This window comes from Centrocercus urophasianus, unplaced genomic scaffold, assembly GCF_019232065.1.
Source record: "Centrocercus urophasianus isolate 14NV4802_14NV808 unplaced genomic scaffold, USGS_Curo_1.0 seq_3, whole genome shotgun sequence".
Classification (NCBI taxonomy): Eukaryota; Metazoa; Chordata; class Aves; order Galliformes; family Phasianidae; genus Centrocercus; species Centrocercus urophasianus.
This window is the reverse complement of record NW_024884866.1, coordinates 1,668,228-1,686,388: the sequence shown is the minus strand read 5'-3', so window position 1 is coordinate 1,686,388 and position 18,161 is coordinate 1,668,228. Positions and strand designations below refer to the sequence as shown.

At 35.9% G+C, this 18,161-nt stretch overlaps 1 protein-coding gene across 4 annotated transcripts in view; it reads right to left on the bottom strand.

The window, feature by feature from the left end:
• The window catches only part of LRBA (LPS responsive beige-like anchor protein), a 367,611-nt gene that overhangs the window by 275,660 nt on the left and 73,790 nt on the right, over window positions 1-18,161 (bottom strand). For all 4 annotated transcript variants that reach the window (XM_042828460.1, XM_042828457.1, XM_042828458.1 and 1 more), the window contains exons 28-30: window positions 17,714-17,885; window positions 16,649-17,093; window positions 7,215-7,345 (exon numbers count right to left, since the gene is read on the bottom strand). In XM_042828460.1, the coding sequence (XP_042684394.1) occupies window positions 7,215-7,345; window positions 16,649-17,093; window positions 17,714-17,885 (748 nt within the window). The remainder of the gene's footprint in view (window positions 1-7,214; window positions 7,346-16,648; window positions 17,094-17,713; window positions 17,886-18,161) is intronic.

Sequence of the window (18,161 nt, the reverse complement as noted above, 5' to 3'; positions counted from 1 at the left end):
CTATGCTGCAAAGACCTTCAAAATGCCAACCAAGATCTGTCATCTACAACTTTTCAATGTTTTTTTACATGACTGAAGTGGAATAAATTTGTAAGAAGAAGGCAAAGCATACATCCTTGATACTAAGGTTATTTCTCCTGTCACATTTCAAACTTCTGCTCCAGAACACTGATACGTTATTCCCCAAGGATGTATTTTTCACTGTAAGACATGTTTGTCCCTAGTCACATTATAAAAGCAACATAGAAACTAATTAAAAAAAACAATGCACCAAAATTCTAAGTTCTCCTTCAATTTTTTTCTTCATAGGTAGATTTCTGCGCAAATGTGAATCACTCTTTTCATAAATTCAACATGAAACTCTTATATTGGCTTTTGTGTGGGATGACAGGGTCAGAAACAACTTTGGGTGGGCTATATAGAATGAGAGGAAAGAGTATAGAACAAAGCATTAGGTGAAAGTAAGGTAGAACGTGAATGTTCTACATGATCTTTCCAAAACAATGTATATAATCAAGGCAAATGAATATATATCGCTTCAGAGGGATAACTGGATTCACTGGGATTAGCTAGAATATTTTTCAATTTTGACTTCTTAAGTACTTCTGATAACTAGTGCTCACAGATATAACACTTTTTTTTTTTTTTAAATTAGGTTTTACACAGACAGACCACCTAAATACATTTTGGTCTTTCCAAAGAAGCAGCATTCAAATGATGTTCTGAAAATCAGAAAGATATTAACTTAAATAAATAAATAAGCCGAATATCACAGAAAGCAAAAATAAAAATAAATCAGCTATTCAAAAGTTCTTAACAGGGTAGTACATAACTACAGATAATAGCTACATACTATAACTATACTTTTTTTATACATACATTCATACCTAAATATACACAATATCTCTTTCCCCATTACTTCTTGTATTGAAACCTGAAAATAACTCATTTTAGTGATAACTTACATATTTTAACTATTTAAATACAATTCTCAGTTTTCTCTCTGAAGCCCAGCATCTCTACACTCACTAAAAAAAAAAAAAAAGTGCTTCAACTTAATACATAAGTGCCTAGTGACAGACTTCAGCCCATACACTGTCTGTCTGCTGAAATTTGCACACTGACTGGGGAAGCTGAACAGAATACAGGACTGACATTATATCTAAAGCCTCCAAAATAAGGAAGTCCTCTCAACAAGCAGACAGAAGAATATTTTGTTGCATAAAAGCATCCAGGCTTTTTACTATATATAAATCTGTGACCTGTAATCCACTAATCTTTGAGTACGTCAGAGTCATCAAAAATAAAAGGAAAATCAAAAAAAGGCTTTAGCAGTGCAGCAGGATGGCAGGAGTTTTACAGTTAAATGAGATGAAAGAAACTCAGTGCAGCATTTAGGCCACGAGTAAAATAACTGAAGGAAAAAAAAAAAAAAAAAAAAAAGGAAAACATCTGCTAAGACAATTAAAAGGCATAATAGCCATCGTGAGGCTAATAAAGAGACATGCACTGAATACTAGGTTATTTATTTTTTCTGAAGCACACAATAGCATTGGCAAAAATTTTGACAGGTAAAGGAACTGTCTGACCAACAAGGAGAGAATGACTACTCTTTTTAGAAATCGAAACAAACTTCCTAGTAGAGAACGACTAGGTCTAAATACATAAATGGAAAACCAATAAATATTAAATTAATATCAATCTTAAAACACAGAACAAAAAAAGAGCGCTAAAAAAATCTGAATTTGACAAAAGCTTAAGTCAGGAATTGAAGCATCTACACAAACTGATATTCTAATTTAAGCTTATGTAATGATATTTATGGTTTACATTTCTCCATGTTCATCATGACCTATACCCACATTTAACCTCAGACACATTTCATTATAAAGAGTGCATCTCCAATTTACCACAGCTGAGATTTTTAGATGTGATCAGTACACATGGTGGTATTTGCATTTCATTTTTGTTTTGTGAAAATCTTTTATTTCTGACTTTGACTCAAAAATGGCTTTTTATGCCAGTATGTTAGCTTTAAAAAAAAAAACTTCAGTAGCATATTTTCATCCACAACACACATGTGGGTAAGTGCAGTAGCTACTTCAAACATGTGGAACTAAACCAACTTATCTCTTCCTTATCCTTTCACTGATAAACTGGCTCCTTCAAACTGACAGTTTTACAGACATTAGCAAGGACATAAAAGAAAATGCAAATAGATCATCTGTCTAGCACCCTTGCAGTGAAATCTTATTGTTTATTCAAGGTCCCCAAAGGTCTAAACAAATGATGTTTCCAGCAATAAAATATTGTTAAAGCAACTCCTTCTGTAAGATCTTAATGCTTTAGCATAAGCATTTAAAATACGTGTGGGCAATACAGAAACAGCCGGTGACATACTTCGGTCTGGAAGGATGCAGACAACTCAAAAAACAAATGACTTATTACACTTCTTAATTTTGCACAACTGATCTAACATACTGAAATATACTGATGCCTTTTACAAAAGGAATACCTGGTAAAATCATGAGGTCGTTCAAAAACACACTTCCAGGCTAGAAGTGTAAAATGAAAGACTACAATGAAAGGTTTTTATAAGCTAATATAAGCTATCTGTTACATAAACATGTCTGCAGGTTAAACCAAAACAGATTTCACAAAACAATGGTGCATTCTGAAGAGAAGCTGTTCTAAAACTATTTTCATACTAGCATTCAAATATTTTACTGCATGTCATTAACATTTCAGATTATTTTCTAAGTGTCATCAAACTTGTTGGTAACTAGCCTTCAACTACTGTTACTGTTTAGTTCAATTGCTCTTTGAAATACTTATTATATTTCAATAGGTTTCTTGAATTACTACTGCACTGATGGTAACTCACTTCACGTGCACTTCAACTTGTGCCTGTCTCCCACCTTACTGCAAGACGTGAAGATATTTTTACCTCTGTATAAAAACCAATGAACACCATTCTTCTTTGCAAAAGCAGCTATGTGTGGGAGAAATTGTACATTTTCCAACACGTAGAACTAGGATGGACTCACAAATGCTTTTTTTTAACCTCGCGTTAGGGCTTAATCCCAGCTTCGATCCAAGTACCTATGCCTGTTTTCACCTCAGCCTTTGAAATGGCCTTGTTTATAACTTCAGACTTTGAGGAACAGACCATGCCTTCACTCAGGACAAGCAGACAGACAAGAGGCAAACAACAGAAACTGTGTGGAACTTCTCAGTGCTTTCTATACTTGGGAGTGCCAGTAAGGACAAGACACAATGCACATTTGCCTCTTCCCTTCATACTCCTTCTTTGTAAAAATGACACTTGAACAAGCATTTTCCAATTATTCAAAAGCCTCAAAATCACACCACAATAGTAACACACATACGCAATCCTTTAAGTATACAAATGGAGAAACAGCATCACAGAAAACAGCTGGAAAGAAAACTGCCAAATCATTCAAAAGAAATTCATACTACTTCAGAATGTTGCAACTGTAACTAAGATGTTTAAAAAGAAAACTAGGGGGCAAACAGATATACAAGCACCCTACTAGTACACTTACAGTACCTCAGACACCTTCACCAAGTCCTGCCTTCCCAATAGCCCTTCATGGGCACTTAGTGTGTAAAATATTAAATCTCACCTTCTGCCTAAAGCAAATTCCAAGAAGAAACAACTCAAGTGAATTCCTGCTCCCTGGGTAACGGTGCTCTTTTGCTCAATACCACACTCAGTAAGACAGGGCTAAGAAGAGCCTTTGTTTTCTCCATTTATTTTCAGGATCTTTCAAAAAACTGGGATAGAAATTTCAGCAGAAGACGTGCCCAGATATGAGCCATAGTAAAAATGTTCAAAAGCAAGTTTACATCACAAAGGGCAGATTTGTATACAGAAAGAGGTTTTTTTTGTGCTCTGAAATATTCAGTGCTTTGAGTAAGAGAATGGGAAGAAGCTTCTGCTAAAAGGACACACTGTTTGAGGCCAAATCATGTTTTCACCCTCTTCCAGAGTATCAGAGGAATAGAGCGAGCTGAGATGGTTATCATTTTAACTTGTCAACACCTCATATTTGGTAGGCCAGGACATGTCACATCCACTTGATATAAAGTCCAGCAAGCTTCAGACAATGTTAAGGGTCAAATATCTGAGATACTCACAGACTTCGAGCTATAGGCAAGTTAGGCAACTCTAGGAAAAAATGCTGGTGAGGAGATAGATCAATTCTATCACACAGCAAACATGAACAGACACCTCTGAAACTATATGGACTAATATTCCAGCATGCAATTTTGGTACTGCACCTGTAGGTGGAGGATGTTCACATACTGCCTAGAACTTATGCCCATATTACACTTATACACATTTTACAGCTAAAAAACTGTCACTTGCTGTTTCATTTTATTCCTATGTCTTTACCTCCTTTTCATCTGTTTTTGAGTAAAGCAATGCAAGTCTACACAGTAAGGCATTATATGTAAAGCTTAGTTGCTTTTTGAAAGGTATCATACAAACGCATATCAAACATGTCATAAAATATTTTCAACCTTAGAAAAAGCAGCTGAAATTTATTTTAAAATGTAGTAACGTCGTTCAATAAATAACTTTCATAAAGATTTGAAAGCCTACAATTTATACTCATTACATATACTGCCAGGCTTAGCTGTTTTCAAAGAACAGTTTTTCTTAATGATTAAGTAAACAGACTTGCAAAAAATGTTATCTAAAAAAATGAGTATGAAGTATTGACTCAGCTGCATGTAGACAAAAATGAGTGAAAAACATGATGTAAACTCTGGGAAAATTTTGTTTTTATTCTAATTTCATAGGAACTTCATTTATTGTTAATCCAATAAAGCTAAAGCCCTTATACAGAACTGCATTTCAAACTTAAACGTGAGCAATTTACCTAAGCAACACAAACATAAGCTACACTAACTCCGCACATTTTTTGTTTCCATGCCATTATTTTATTAGGAAAAAAGTCTCACATTTCATGTGAAATCATGATTTCATTTAACCCTTCACTTCTTCTTTTAATAAATTAGACTGCCAGCCTAAACACGTGTAATATTTTTATTCTGATTTGTTTCTTTTTATGCATATCTGTTCAGATTAGGTGCAGAATTTTTGCCAAAACTCCTAGACATGCTGAAAGTCACACAGTTACCAAACACAACAGTATTGTTTACTGTCTGCATTTCTTATACATTCCACAGACACAGGGACACTTGTATTTCTTCTCTACTTTCTTAGAAGGTAGAATAAATCTGAAAATCAGTGTTGATCTGATTTGTTTCCATTAAGAGCAAATAAACATTGCCTTAAGAAATGGTACTAAATAAGGCCATATCTAACCTGGGTAATAAGGCGAGAAATTAATACATTATAACTTACTTTAAAAAGCAATTTCAGGGTAGATCAGGTTTTATACATTTAAAAACAGATTCACTTCTCAGAGCCTATCTTCCCCAACAGCACTTTGCCATTTTAAGACGACATTCTTTCCTAGTCCAAACATAGTTACTAAACTGCTCTAGAGCAGCCTCCTGGAGTTTCAATCACTAAATGAATTCTGCCTTTTGCAAAGAATAAAAATTTATCAAGTTTCAACAGCTTTTCATTTATCATAGCTGGTAAAATGTTTTTGATTTCCCTATGAAACACAACGAGCAGCTCAAGATGACAACAAATATCTGCTGTACACATGAGAACATGGGAATGGGTTCTATTTTTTTACCTTTGCAATTTGGATACAAGATCATAAAAATGGGGGGAAAAAAATGTTCAACCACTGAAAACTGACATTTCCTTCATTAAGATGCAAATCACTTTCAAGTCTTGACATTGAACTTCACGAACACAATTATGAGAACCTAGATTAGCCTTGTGACTTCAACAGGGATAAGCAAAAAAGCACGCCTTTGACACAGCATAAGGCTAACTATCATTTATCTTAGATGGAACAACCAGAGAGACTAAGGGTTCAAAGGACCACTTTGCTTATAAACAACCTACTCATTTCTGTCCCTACTGCAAGAACTGTCCAAAGCAATTAGTTCAGCAGCAACACCAAATCTGACCTTAGACTAAAGGTACTGGAAACACTTTTATATCATTTTCAGTCCTAATTAGCGTTAAAAAAAACACACCCTCAGATAAATGTCCTACAATTTATAAATAATTTTTATATTCTATGTAACAAAGAAATTTGTTAAAAAATAGTATAATATATTGTGTTTACACTAAAAACAAATTAATAAATAATGATTGCTTTTTTAAAATCAGAAGAATTGTGAAATTATGCTACTTCAACACGATCAGACGTGCACTTGATCAGCTAAGAGGTAAAAAGAATACCTCAAAGAAGATTAACAAACATTTGTATTGTTTTTCAATAGAACATCATTTCTGCAATTTATTCTTATTCAAAAAAGATGAGATTGCGTTTGGGTTTTTTTGTTCATTTTTGCTTTGTCAGTTTTGTTTTTTTAAGCTCTTATGTATCTCCAGAATCAAAACTAAGCATAATAAAATTATCTGTGTGATAAATCACCGGAAAACATTCAAAAGGATGAAATCTTACACGGGTTCATGAATATAAAGTCACCGACATTTCATCAAGTTTAATTCAGTATCACATTTATTTTCCTGTAAAGCACTGTGAAGACCTTTAAGTGTCCCTTGCAACTCAAACAATTCTATGGAAGTATCTGGTACTGGCTTTTGTTACATGCACAGATAACAAATGCAAGCCTATAAACTACTACAGGAGATTATAGGACAGATACAAATACAGTAGTATGCTGGATACAGAAGTCTCAAAGGCCCTTTGGTCTGACTTAGTAATTTAGGAGATGTTATACCTGATGCACTCCAGTAATTCGTAATTCAGGGGAGAAAAGAAGAAACAAAATGGGACACTACAAAAAACCATCTTCCCAAATTGACACGTTCTCCAGTGAGAACATATAACCAGCAATAACTATCAAGAACTAGAAATAACTCATATGTAAAAAACAAACATATAAACAGTTAAAATACATATTAGTCAATATTACACCTGAAAGTAATTAATGAAAACAGTTATTTTCATTTAATGATTTAATACACACAACTCATTTTCATTAGGAAATCACGTAACTTGTTCATTTGCATTCACAATGGATGGTGGGGAAAAGGGAAGCAAGTATGGAAGGGTACTCTCACTTACCAGGAGATTCAGCTGACAAATCTGAAGCTTGTGCCGAATCTAAAGAAACCACACTGACAGCATTTGCAGGAGTACCCACAGGAGCTGTAGTAGCGGAAATGTTTGATTTCTTGGGTGGTACTACAACACTCCTACATGAAGACAACAAGTTACAAATTAATACTGTAGGAAAGTTCACACATAATCCTTGTTTACACATGTAGCACATACGCTTCTGTGTCCTGTCAAATGGTTGCTTGTTCTCTACTTTCATTTTTTGTGATCTATCTCATCCAAAAGGACACTTCACTGCCATTTGGTTTTTACAATAGCTTAATATCAAAGCCAGTTTATCAAAATTGCTGTGCAACAAGCATTCAGGTGCAACACAGTTTCAAGAAGGGTAAATGACAAAATCTATAGTAGAGGTTGCCTAGACAGTACTCCTTCTGATGTTCTAATGAACAACTCACAATTGAAGGATATACTATAGCTAAAAGTGGCCCAGTAGAATTGGTGTGTTAACATTCATTCAGCTGTCACATAAAGCTAATATAAAAATATATAAACACATAGCTAATAACCTAAGTTTGAGTATATCTTTGAAGTTTGGTTGACATATCAAAAGACTCTTAGCAGCAGAAGAAAATCTCCATTTTTTATGCGAGTTTAATTTCAGGCCTTGTAGTCAGCACTAAAGACGAAAAGATGCGAAGTGGGAAGTTAGGCATGGAGATTTATCTCGTATGTTACTACGACATCTATTTATGCCATACAAATTTCAATTAAATTGTAGCACTTTATTCCAAATACCTAAAAGGCCTTGTTAAGCATACGTTAAAGGCATTTTTAATTGCAAGTTAGCTCCATAAACATGCAAAAACCCAGCTAATGAGGTAAAGAGTACAGCTGATATATAATGCACTCCCACAGCAGCGCTTACTTTTAATTACCTGGTGTTAACCGTAAGCCGAAAGTCTTCAACATTCAATTTATTTAATCACATCTTTTGTTGGCAGTACTATAACCACACGCTGAAACTATTCCCTTAATAGCCTTAAAACATTCATTTTCTAAATAAAGTAACTTAAAAATGACCCAAATAAAGGTGTGATAATAGTAATCAAGAAGTTCTGTTAGATATTTCTAAAATCATTCTTGTCACAATGAAGAAAAGAACGTAATGGATTCGACTCCCTTCAGTTCAAAGGATGTCACAGAAGCTAGACAATGTTAGTGACCAAATCAACCCTTCTTAATGGCAGGAGGAGGCAGCCACCGTACTTGGAGGTACTACATGTCATATCATTATAAGGGTGACTGCTAATGTTAACTATACACTAAAAAATAGAAGCAACAACACCTGAGACCCAAATCTAGATACTGTGCCCAAACAAATGAATTTCACTGATAGGCTCGTGTCAGTTTCCCCCCCAAAATGAACAATGCACTCTTAAGATTCATTTATTCAGATAGTCTTCTAAATTGTATCTGCACTACCAATTAATTCTGCGTTCCCAAAGTATAACAAAGGGATATTTTGCTCAATATTGTGCGATATCAGCCGCCTGGAAATTGTTACTGCTAAGCTGTAAAACGCTGGGATAGGTTCAGGAACTCACCAAGTTTATTTGGTAGAAAATGGACATTTCCCCAATATACCAAATGCACTATTAATGTCCAGGTGTACTCCCCTACTGATTTTAAGCTTTTGTAACCAATTCAAAAAATACTGACCAATAATACTAACCAAAATTAAACAGACAAGTTAGAAATACATGTCTACTCTCATAGATTGCATAACGTCTCAATGAATGAGCTGGAAATGAGCACACTCACTAAGATACAGAAACAAATAGTTCTTTACAGCCAACAACTACACCCACAATTACATTGCATGCAATGCAGAACGGCAGAACATCTACTAACAAATTCTGGTGCCACCTGTAGACATCAATTATGCATAAATAGGTTGTGTCTAAGATACGATTCACATAACTTTAAATTGGAAGACATAGAATTACCTTCTACAGTCTCTTCTGCAGTTACAAAGTCTTATGTTTCCAGCTCAAAAGTCTATCATAATTCTCTTGAAGCATGAAATCAGGATGGCTGGGCCCTCTGACTATCTATGAGCACTACAGGTCCTATTCCACGGTTCCACTAAGATCCCCAAGAACTAGGAAGCAGCTAGTATTTCAAGACTTAAAGGGCAACTCAGATGCATATCTTAAAAATACCAGATACACATAACTGGATGAACTTGTAACTTCAGATATTAGAAACCTCCCCATTTTGGATGAAAATACAGAAATAAACATGTTCTCCTCTACATGACAGTCTATGCGGACATGAAAAAAATCCTATTTCATTTTCTGAGCTGTTTCTAGCATAACACCACATACGATCATTCCATCCTGTAAGCTTCTATTGACCTTCAGCATGCTTTAGCGTACCTGCATTGAGGGAGCACCTTCAAGAAGTTGCAAGATTCTCTATAGCTACCCAAGGAGAAGTGCATTCAAAAAAAAGAAATTACAGAGATTTTTTCTCTGGGCTGTGACAGCAGTGAGTGCAACAGACCCTTCTGCCTTTTAAGATATTTTGCATACCTTCTCACCTTCAAATCTGTAGAGATTTCGATGTGCACATTAAGCTACCACTCTCATTCATTCAGCAACTTACTTCCCATCATTAACATAAAAAGGAATTATATTCCAACATTTTCACTGTAATTTTCAGTACATAGCAATGGCATTCACTTTAAGGAAGATACTTAGCACTAGGCATATAGCACCAATACACAGCTACAAGGAAGAGATGTTGACAGACTTACTAGTAGTAACTACCTAACTTCTTCCCTTTCACTTCGATCCCATGAACAAAAATGAATAATCACACACTTCAGACTGTGAAATACAGAAGAACCTATGCAGTACAAATTAGTGTGCGCAAACCTATTGCAGAGACACAGCTCCTACATGCTCTGTGCAAGAAACACTCCCAGTAAAAGTCTTCTAAGAAACTGATCGTTTTTCACACCTGGTAAGCCTTTTTTTTCCTAAGCTTTTAGATCAAGAAAAACCTGTTTCATGAATTTCACCATAATTTCTCTGTTTAGAGGCCATTTGAGACCTCGGTCCCCTGTTTCAAACTTGCTAAAAGGTCCAGAGACTGCTAATGACACACCATGACCAAAGACTTCTGCTGTACTTCATAAACATTGAACAAAATGAAGGACAACTGTTCAGTGGGTGGAGAAATAGCTGCTTCACATTAAGAAGTCTAAACCTTGGAAGAAAACAGAAGCATAAAAGAATTCACCATAAAGCTGTTTTTACCTCTAACTTCCAGTTCTGAATGGAACTTATTTTAGACAGTGACCTTAAAAGGTCAACTGAAGTAATTCAAACAAAATAAACAGCATCTTTGGTGAGGAAAAATCTGAAGCTCACAGCCAGAAGTGTCAGATATTGGCCAAAAATACAATATGAAGACATCTCAAAACCCCAAATGTACTTTTGCTCTTTGCCTTATGGTCAGTCACCATAACTACTTTATTCAAAAACGCTTCAAGTATTGCAAGAACGATCAACTGAAGCATCAGAATATTTTCATTATTTCATAGACGAGCATGACTGCAATATTTGTAATGTAATCATAGTATTGTAGAATGTTTACTTCTACGCACATTTTCCCATTCCATCTCCACTGGAAAAGCACGTTTTTGAAAAACACATGAATAACTTAGCATATATTCAAAGCATAAAGGTTGGCCGTTTTCTTTTATTCAAATCATTAAATTCTCTCATTTTTACTTGTTTGCACAGGAACGCGGTATTTTCTCTGAATATTAAGGTAGAGATGTAATGGTTAAAAAGAATCACTATTATTTTTACAAGATTAATTAAATGCTAATAGAAGTAAAATCAATATTACTACTGGAAAAACTGCATGGGAATGGACATAACTAAATGTACAAAAACAATATATCTATAAATGTACATTAATTTCATCAGAATAGCAACCAACATTCAGCAACCTCACACGTGGCTAGAGACGTGTTACATCGAAGAAAACCATCAACACATTTCAGTCCTTAATATCTGAAGTACCACAGCATTTCAGTTAATTATTATTTCTGGTTGCATTTGTAAATTATAACATCTATTGTCATAACATTCTGATACAGAAGAAATAAACTAGAAAAATACGTAATATTCTTAACACATATCAAGCAGATCTCCAGCACTATTTTGAAAACGATAGTCCAATTGCCTCTTTCACCTAACTATATGTTCTCCTTTATAATTAGAAATCAAATTTTTAAGGCTTGAAGGAGGAGTTTACAGCAAGTGAACTGATAAACGTAGGTCAGGCATAGTGAGAATTAACCACCATAAATACATCTTAGCCAGAAGGTCAGTGTGTTATTAGTCCCAATTATGCTGAAGTGTAAGAAGCCTTCGTGTTGCAGACAATTATTCACTGCTGAATGAGCACAGACCACTGAGCTGAACGCTGACTTCTATCACAGACAAAGGTTTGCACAACAATGATCCATTCTGCCAAATTCTATAAGGATTTACATACTGAAAGCTTTCTTGTTTTCAAGATCACAGATTCCTTTGTTTCAATGAAGTACGAAATGTATACAAATACATCATAAATTTTGAGCACATTTTTCCTAATTATTTATTCTTTGCAAGTTGGCAAGTCCACAATTGATTTTATAAGTATTTTAAGTAACAGATTTACCTTGGGCAGCAGACAAACATTCCTAATACAACATGGGCCAGGCCAAACTGATGATCTCACTACAATTTAAAAATAGTTACATGAGCTCTAATTTCTCTTGACATACAGGAATTTATATGAATATAAATCTCAGCATTCAAGTGTTTAGCACTGAGCAGCAAAATAGGTGACGGTATGTCTGTTTCCCTAAGGGATACTGGTTTCAATTCAAAAAGAAGTTAGTCTTGTTCCAGGCTATCAGAATGATGACCACTCACGAGCTCCTGTGCAACGAGCAAAGACCAATAAAGAGGATCAGAGACTTATTTTTACCTCTACTCTGTAAGCCAGGAAAGCAGCCTGCCATGTCAGCATCATTCTACGGGCTCTGCTGTCTGCAGATAATACCCATTCTCTTACGTCCCTTTAAATACCCAAGTAGAAAGAAAGAGTAAGAGACTCTCTCAGAGCCATGAGAGATCAGAGACCAGGCAGCAGAAAGACAAGATAGAAAGAAATCAGCTTTAAATCAACTTGGCAGGGAGGCGACTTCAAATGACTTGACTCTTCAACTAACTCAAAATGCAGATTTTCGGGGCACCAAAACTTCTCATCAGTGCACGGACCAAAAAATTCAGAAATTCAACATTCTCATATTCTGTCCTTATCTGTGACTAGGGGACTTAATCTTGTAAATGAGAATTTCACTCTTTTTATACTTCAAGCCTAAATCAATGAAGTCTAAAATGTATTGATTCATATAAAAATCAACTTGATATCTAATACAAAATACAAGATCATGATTTGAAAGTCTCTGTTCTTCAAAACCCTTTATATCAGCTTCCAATAATAACATGCGAGAAAATGCAAGGTGAGACCAAGTTATTATTTTGCACTGCATAGTAAAAACATTCAACTGAAATTTCTGCTTCTCTTTTTCTTTCCTTTTTTTTTTTTTTTTTTTTAAAACCTGAACTGCTTTTCTTTCCAATTTATTTAAATTTGTTTGCATTAGCCTCCTGTCCTTTTCTACAGGATTACTACTAAGTAAGAAAACCGTTGTTTCAGGACTCACTGAAATTGTAACATTCATTTAGTCCCCGTGGATGCTGGTAAAAGCCAATGCAAGTCTTGAACTTTATCATGATAAACCCTTGGCACCCACTAATCACAGGATTGTATCTTCACATAAGATAAGGGGAAGATTTTTGGCATGGGAATGAACACACTCACCTAGCTGTTTGCGAAGGCTCAGAACCTGGCAGCCTTTCAGTAAGGTTTCACTCACATAGCTGTTACTGTATACTCTCCAGCTATGGCTGGGAAGTTGATAATCCTTGAGATACGAGGAGAGTTTTGATTTCTGACACAGCATTCCTGAGATAAATGCAGGATCAGAGAGATACTTCGAAATTCCCAGAGACACCCCAGCAGTAAACCGCTACGTGAGAACAACTTTTAACCAAGTGGGGTTTTTTTGTTTTTAGGAAAGAAAGTTGAATACTAACTTTCAGAGCTTGTTCGCTATCAGACAACACGTTATATTTAAACCAGACGCAGAAAGAGAGCATCCCAATGCCTGTTTTTCCAAACTTACTTGATGTACTCTTTGCATTTTTGTGTAGCCCAGAGATGAAAGCTCTGTTACAGTTTGCCATACAAGGTTTTTGTTTCCCTGGTGCAACTCTTTCCAACGACTGCCACTACATATGATGTCACTGTATTTTAAGTGATCGTATTATCTAAAGATAGAAACCACTTTCAAGTAGTCATGAAACTTTCCCCCACGCATCATTTTAAACATACATGTTTCACATATACAGTTACTGTATCTTCTTGATTAGCAGATTTACTACTAGTTAGAAACAAACCTCATCAGAAATAAGCATTTAATCAGAAATGCAAGATTGTGAGTGTCCCTTCCAGATTACAACTGACTAAGGATAAAAATTCTCCACCATTAAGTACACTTTTGTCTGTCTGACATACCCATAAAGAAAAAACCACGATAAAAATGCATCCAAGAAACACAGAACAGCTGGCTTAATGAGGTCACATGCAACTACTGATGGACCAAATATTTTATCCTAGCTCACAACCTTCTCCTCATTTATTTAGCTCCTCCCATCAAACACAAAAAGTCACAGTAAAGTAAAACCCTCATGATGGCGTGGAGTAGCCAAGGTAGCTGCATGAACCCCCACAGAACTGCCTGCCCTCTGCTCCTCCATTCATAAGCATGCTGCTGCTTTACTGCTTCCATCTACGCACAATATCACAAAACCCCTTCCACATGCCCGTATACATTTCTTGCTAAACTGCTTTAGTTTCAGTGACAAAGTAATTATGTCTCAAGGTCAAGTAATTTCAGAGTGGCAGTTAGAAATGACTGGCAATATGGAGAACGAAAAAGAAGAGTCCATCTGGGACTGTGTGTCACTGGAAAGATGAAAAGGCAAAAAAGCATGTAGTTCTTTACCAAATATACCACTTTTTGTGGTTCAAACCTCTATCATTCAACAATGAACCGTAAGAATTTCCTGAAGACAAACAGCAGTCACAGCTCTAAAGTTGTACATTATGTCACATCAATTGTCCACTTACTCTAAAGAGCAACAATGGGTATTTATAGGGAAGTGCCACAAGGAGCAGAAACAGAGGGGCATGACAGGTTATTATTCAGTGTCTCTGTTCTCCTACTTTTAAGACTATCTTCACCTTCTTTTTGCTCCCCAAACATTTTCTCCTGTTCAGCATTTAAGCATAAATGTAATATTTGAAAGAAGAGCAAAGGAGCCAAGTGCTAGTACACACCATCTGTAATCTAGCCAGAGAACAAGCACTATTCCTGCTTCCATTAGCAATATGGGGATCTGAACTGACAAAAATGTTGATACAGCTGCATTCACACCACTGGCAAAGTTGCACTTTTTTGGGGGGTCATCACTAGTTTAAGACGGTTACAGACTGCAGAGATACTAGAGCCAAAGGATATCCATAAATAAGTAAATAATACCTTGCTAACCAGGGATCTCTCACATGAGATTCACTGTCAGTTTTCCGTACACGACTAAGGCTTTTCTAGAGGCAGGCGTGCAAATATATGAAGGATTCTTTGTTTTGTCCTTAGTTTTATTCGCTGTCTTTGAGGAAAAAAAAAAAAGCAGGAAGAACAGTAAAAGACAATGTGGCCTAATATATTTTGGAAAAGATGAAGAGCTAATGAGATTGAGATTTAGGGAATACCAAAATCATCATCAGGAAAAAGAGATTTCAAAAAGAAAAGAAAAAAAAAGGAGGGAGGGGGGTAAGGGGAAGCATTTTAAACTCACTGTATTAGGAATATAAAACAAAACGGAAAAAATGGGTTCTAGCTATTATAATAACAAAGCAAATCTAACAATTTAGGAATACATATCATGAATGAAGCCTGAAAGACTGAAAACAGGACTTGAGCACCACATAGCAATACAAACATGTATTTTCACAAACAAATATAAAAGTAGTCTAGAGGTGGAATTACACCCAGTTGATTTCTCCATTGTCTCCACTATCCATTTGTTAACTAGCCAGCATTCTTTTGGTCCACAGCAAGAGAAACTACATACATAGCCCTATTACCAATAGACATGCTAATCTACGCAAGTGAATTTCTTTATCATCCATTGTATTTCCAGGGTCCTTTGAAACTAATAAAAAGCACATTACGTAACATAACTCATTAGACTGTGAGCCAATTCCTCATTTAGGACATGTACAATGTATGGTTCCTCTTCTTCGTGCTGGGACCAACTTAGTCAAGAAGACAGTGATCTGTCTCTAAGTCATTCATAGCAATACTAAACCTTAGTTACTAACCTCAGTTATCCTAACATATCACAAATCTGTATCCATCTTACCTTGCAGGTATTTCACCTGTTCTATTTCACATTTTTACCATCAGTACGAAGAGAGAGAAAACTAATGCAAAGCCTGCACTGCCTGCAGAGCAATTTCCATATACAGAAGATTAATTTTTTTTTTAATCAAAGTACTCTCTTGAAAAAGCCCCAGTCTTTCTCAGGGATTTCTAAAAACTATTTGCTTGAAAAAAGGCACATTTGGCAAATGCTACTGGGATACAGAAACACTTCAGAAGTGTTCAGAACACAGTGATCACAAGGAAAAATGACGGGGAGACAAAGACAGTTGCAAAGATAGTAACAGCAGGTATCCACAGCAGAGGATAAAGAAGGTGGCAAAAAAGATCTGAAAGTGCTGCATTTAGGAAAACAGGCAAGATTAAACAACAGCTTTCCACACAAAATCTTTTCTTTTACTCTTGCAATCATTTGTAGGCCATCTCTTGGCATGCTTTCAGTACTGCTTCTGAACTGTAAACGTGCATGGGCACAGAAGAGTCCACTTTTGAAATCAAATGATATCTGAAGCATTCAGGTTTTACTTCACCACCAATCATTTTCCATTTCCATAGTATTTTGTAGCATAACATAACATCCCATGAATTGCAGAGTATACTCCAGTACCTTTATGATGAGCCTATGAGATGTCATTGAACTTCGTTCACGAGCTCTACTTATAAACCAAAGCACCCTGATTATATTAAGAACTAAATGAGCCTGTACGTGAGATCTGGTCACACGAAGCACCAACTTTACGTTCTTTACAGTCAGCTTAAGCAACCTGAAATAGATCAAAAATTTTAGAAGTTACATTACCTGTCAAAAGAATGGAACTGTACAGGCTGCTCAGCAGCTCCATCACCAAGAACTCCAAGAAAGGCAGGTGGCAGAAGAGCAGGATCAACTGCAGTCCCATCAGCTGGTGTGCTTACTAAGCTTCTCAGAATGTCCTTTACATTAACATTTTTTGCAGCTGGCACAGAAGCTGAAGGCTTACTGTCCTCTGGTCCAGTCTCACCTCTGTCCTCCTGAGACTTATTTACTTCTAAGGACAGGGTGCAAAGTACTTCACTGACAGCATCTGGACCTGCACTGACACTCAGAGCTTCTGCCTCAGCAACACCGCCCGAACTGTTTGTTTGCTCTGAAGCTGGTTCCTCCCCAAGACCAGAGTCCCTTCTTTGTACAGATGCTGTACACTCTGAATCTTCAGCAGAAGCTGAAGTTAAAGCACCAAGAGCAGCAGATGGATGTTCCACATCTGTTCAAAGCAAAGTCAGAAAACAAATTTTAAGTTCATTATTAACACAGCTGAATTCACCACATTGCTCCAAGAAAGTAACACTGACAGGCGACAAAGAAAGTAACATAATATTTCCTCTTACCTGCTTCCAGATTTATTATTGTAAGTATTTAATATGAAACTCAGAACAGAAAAAAATCTGCTAATTTCTAAGAAGCTTGAAAAGACCTACCATCCAAAATTGCAGTGACAAAGAAACAGAAAACATAGACTTAACACTGAAAGAATGAAAATGAACTGAGTGCTCTGAAGAAGAGTAAAAAGAGAAAGAAAAATACAGTCTTACAGCAAAAACGAGAAGCTGGCAGTCTCTGCTAACGCATACTGAACTGTAAGCAAAATCATGTTTCTGCAACAAGCATTCATGAATACTTACCTACATCAGTGAGACTGAACTACATGACAACATTAATCTACAGATCAGAAAGATTCATACAAATACTGAGACAAACCCAACAGTTACATGTTGTTTATTTAAGTGCTTACAATGTACTCATTTCTGTATGACCTCAAGTGGACTTCTACAGAATTTTTAAAAGCATAAGTTATTTCATTTAGCCAAATAATTAACAGTTCACCTGCAGCAGAAGTTCCATTATTTTCATTCCCTGATTCCTTGAATGACTGACTGTGGGTTGGTGGTCTTCTTTCATTCTGGGGTTCCAGAATATCTCTGTATTTTGAAACCATGAGTACAGAAATAAAATATACAACTGCCAAAGCCAAGAACTGAGCCTGTTTACTATCCTCCTGTAGAAAAGGACACACACACAGATTTTCCATTACAATTCCAGTAGCATGCTTATTTTTCTCTAAAGTATGCCCAGCGCTACCATAAACAAACTGAATGTAAGCTGATACGTCAAAGAAAGAACAATATTCTATACTCACAATCTAGCTCACCTATACAGCAATTGTATTCAAGTAGCACTAATCCCTTCGTTTTTCTTATATAAACGACAGCATTGAGTAAGGTTGTATGTTTTGACTACACGTCTAAAATTAGTGCAGAGACTAAGTTCTCTT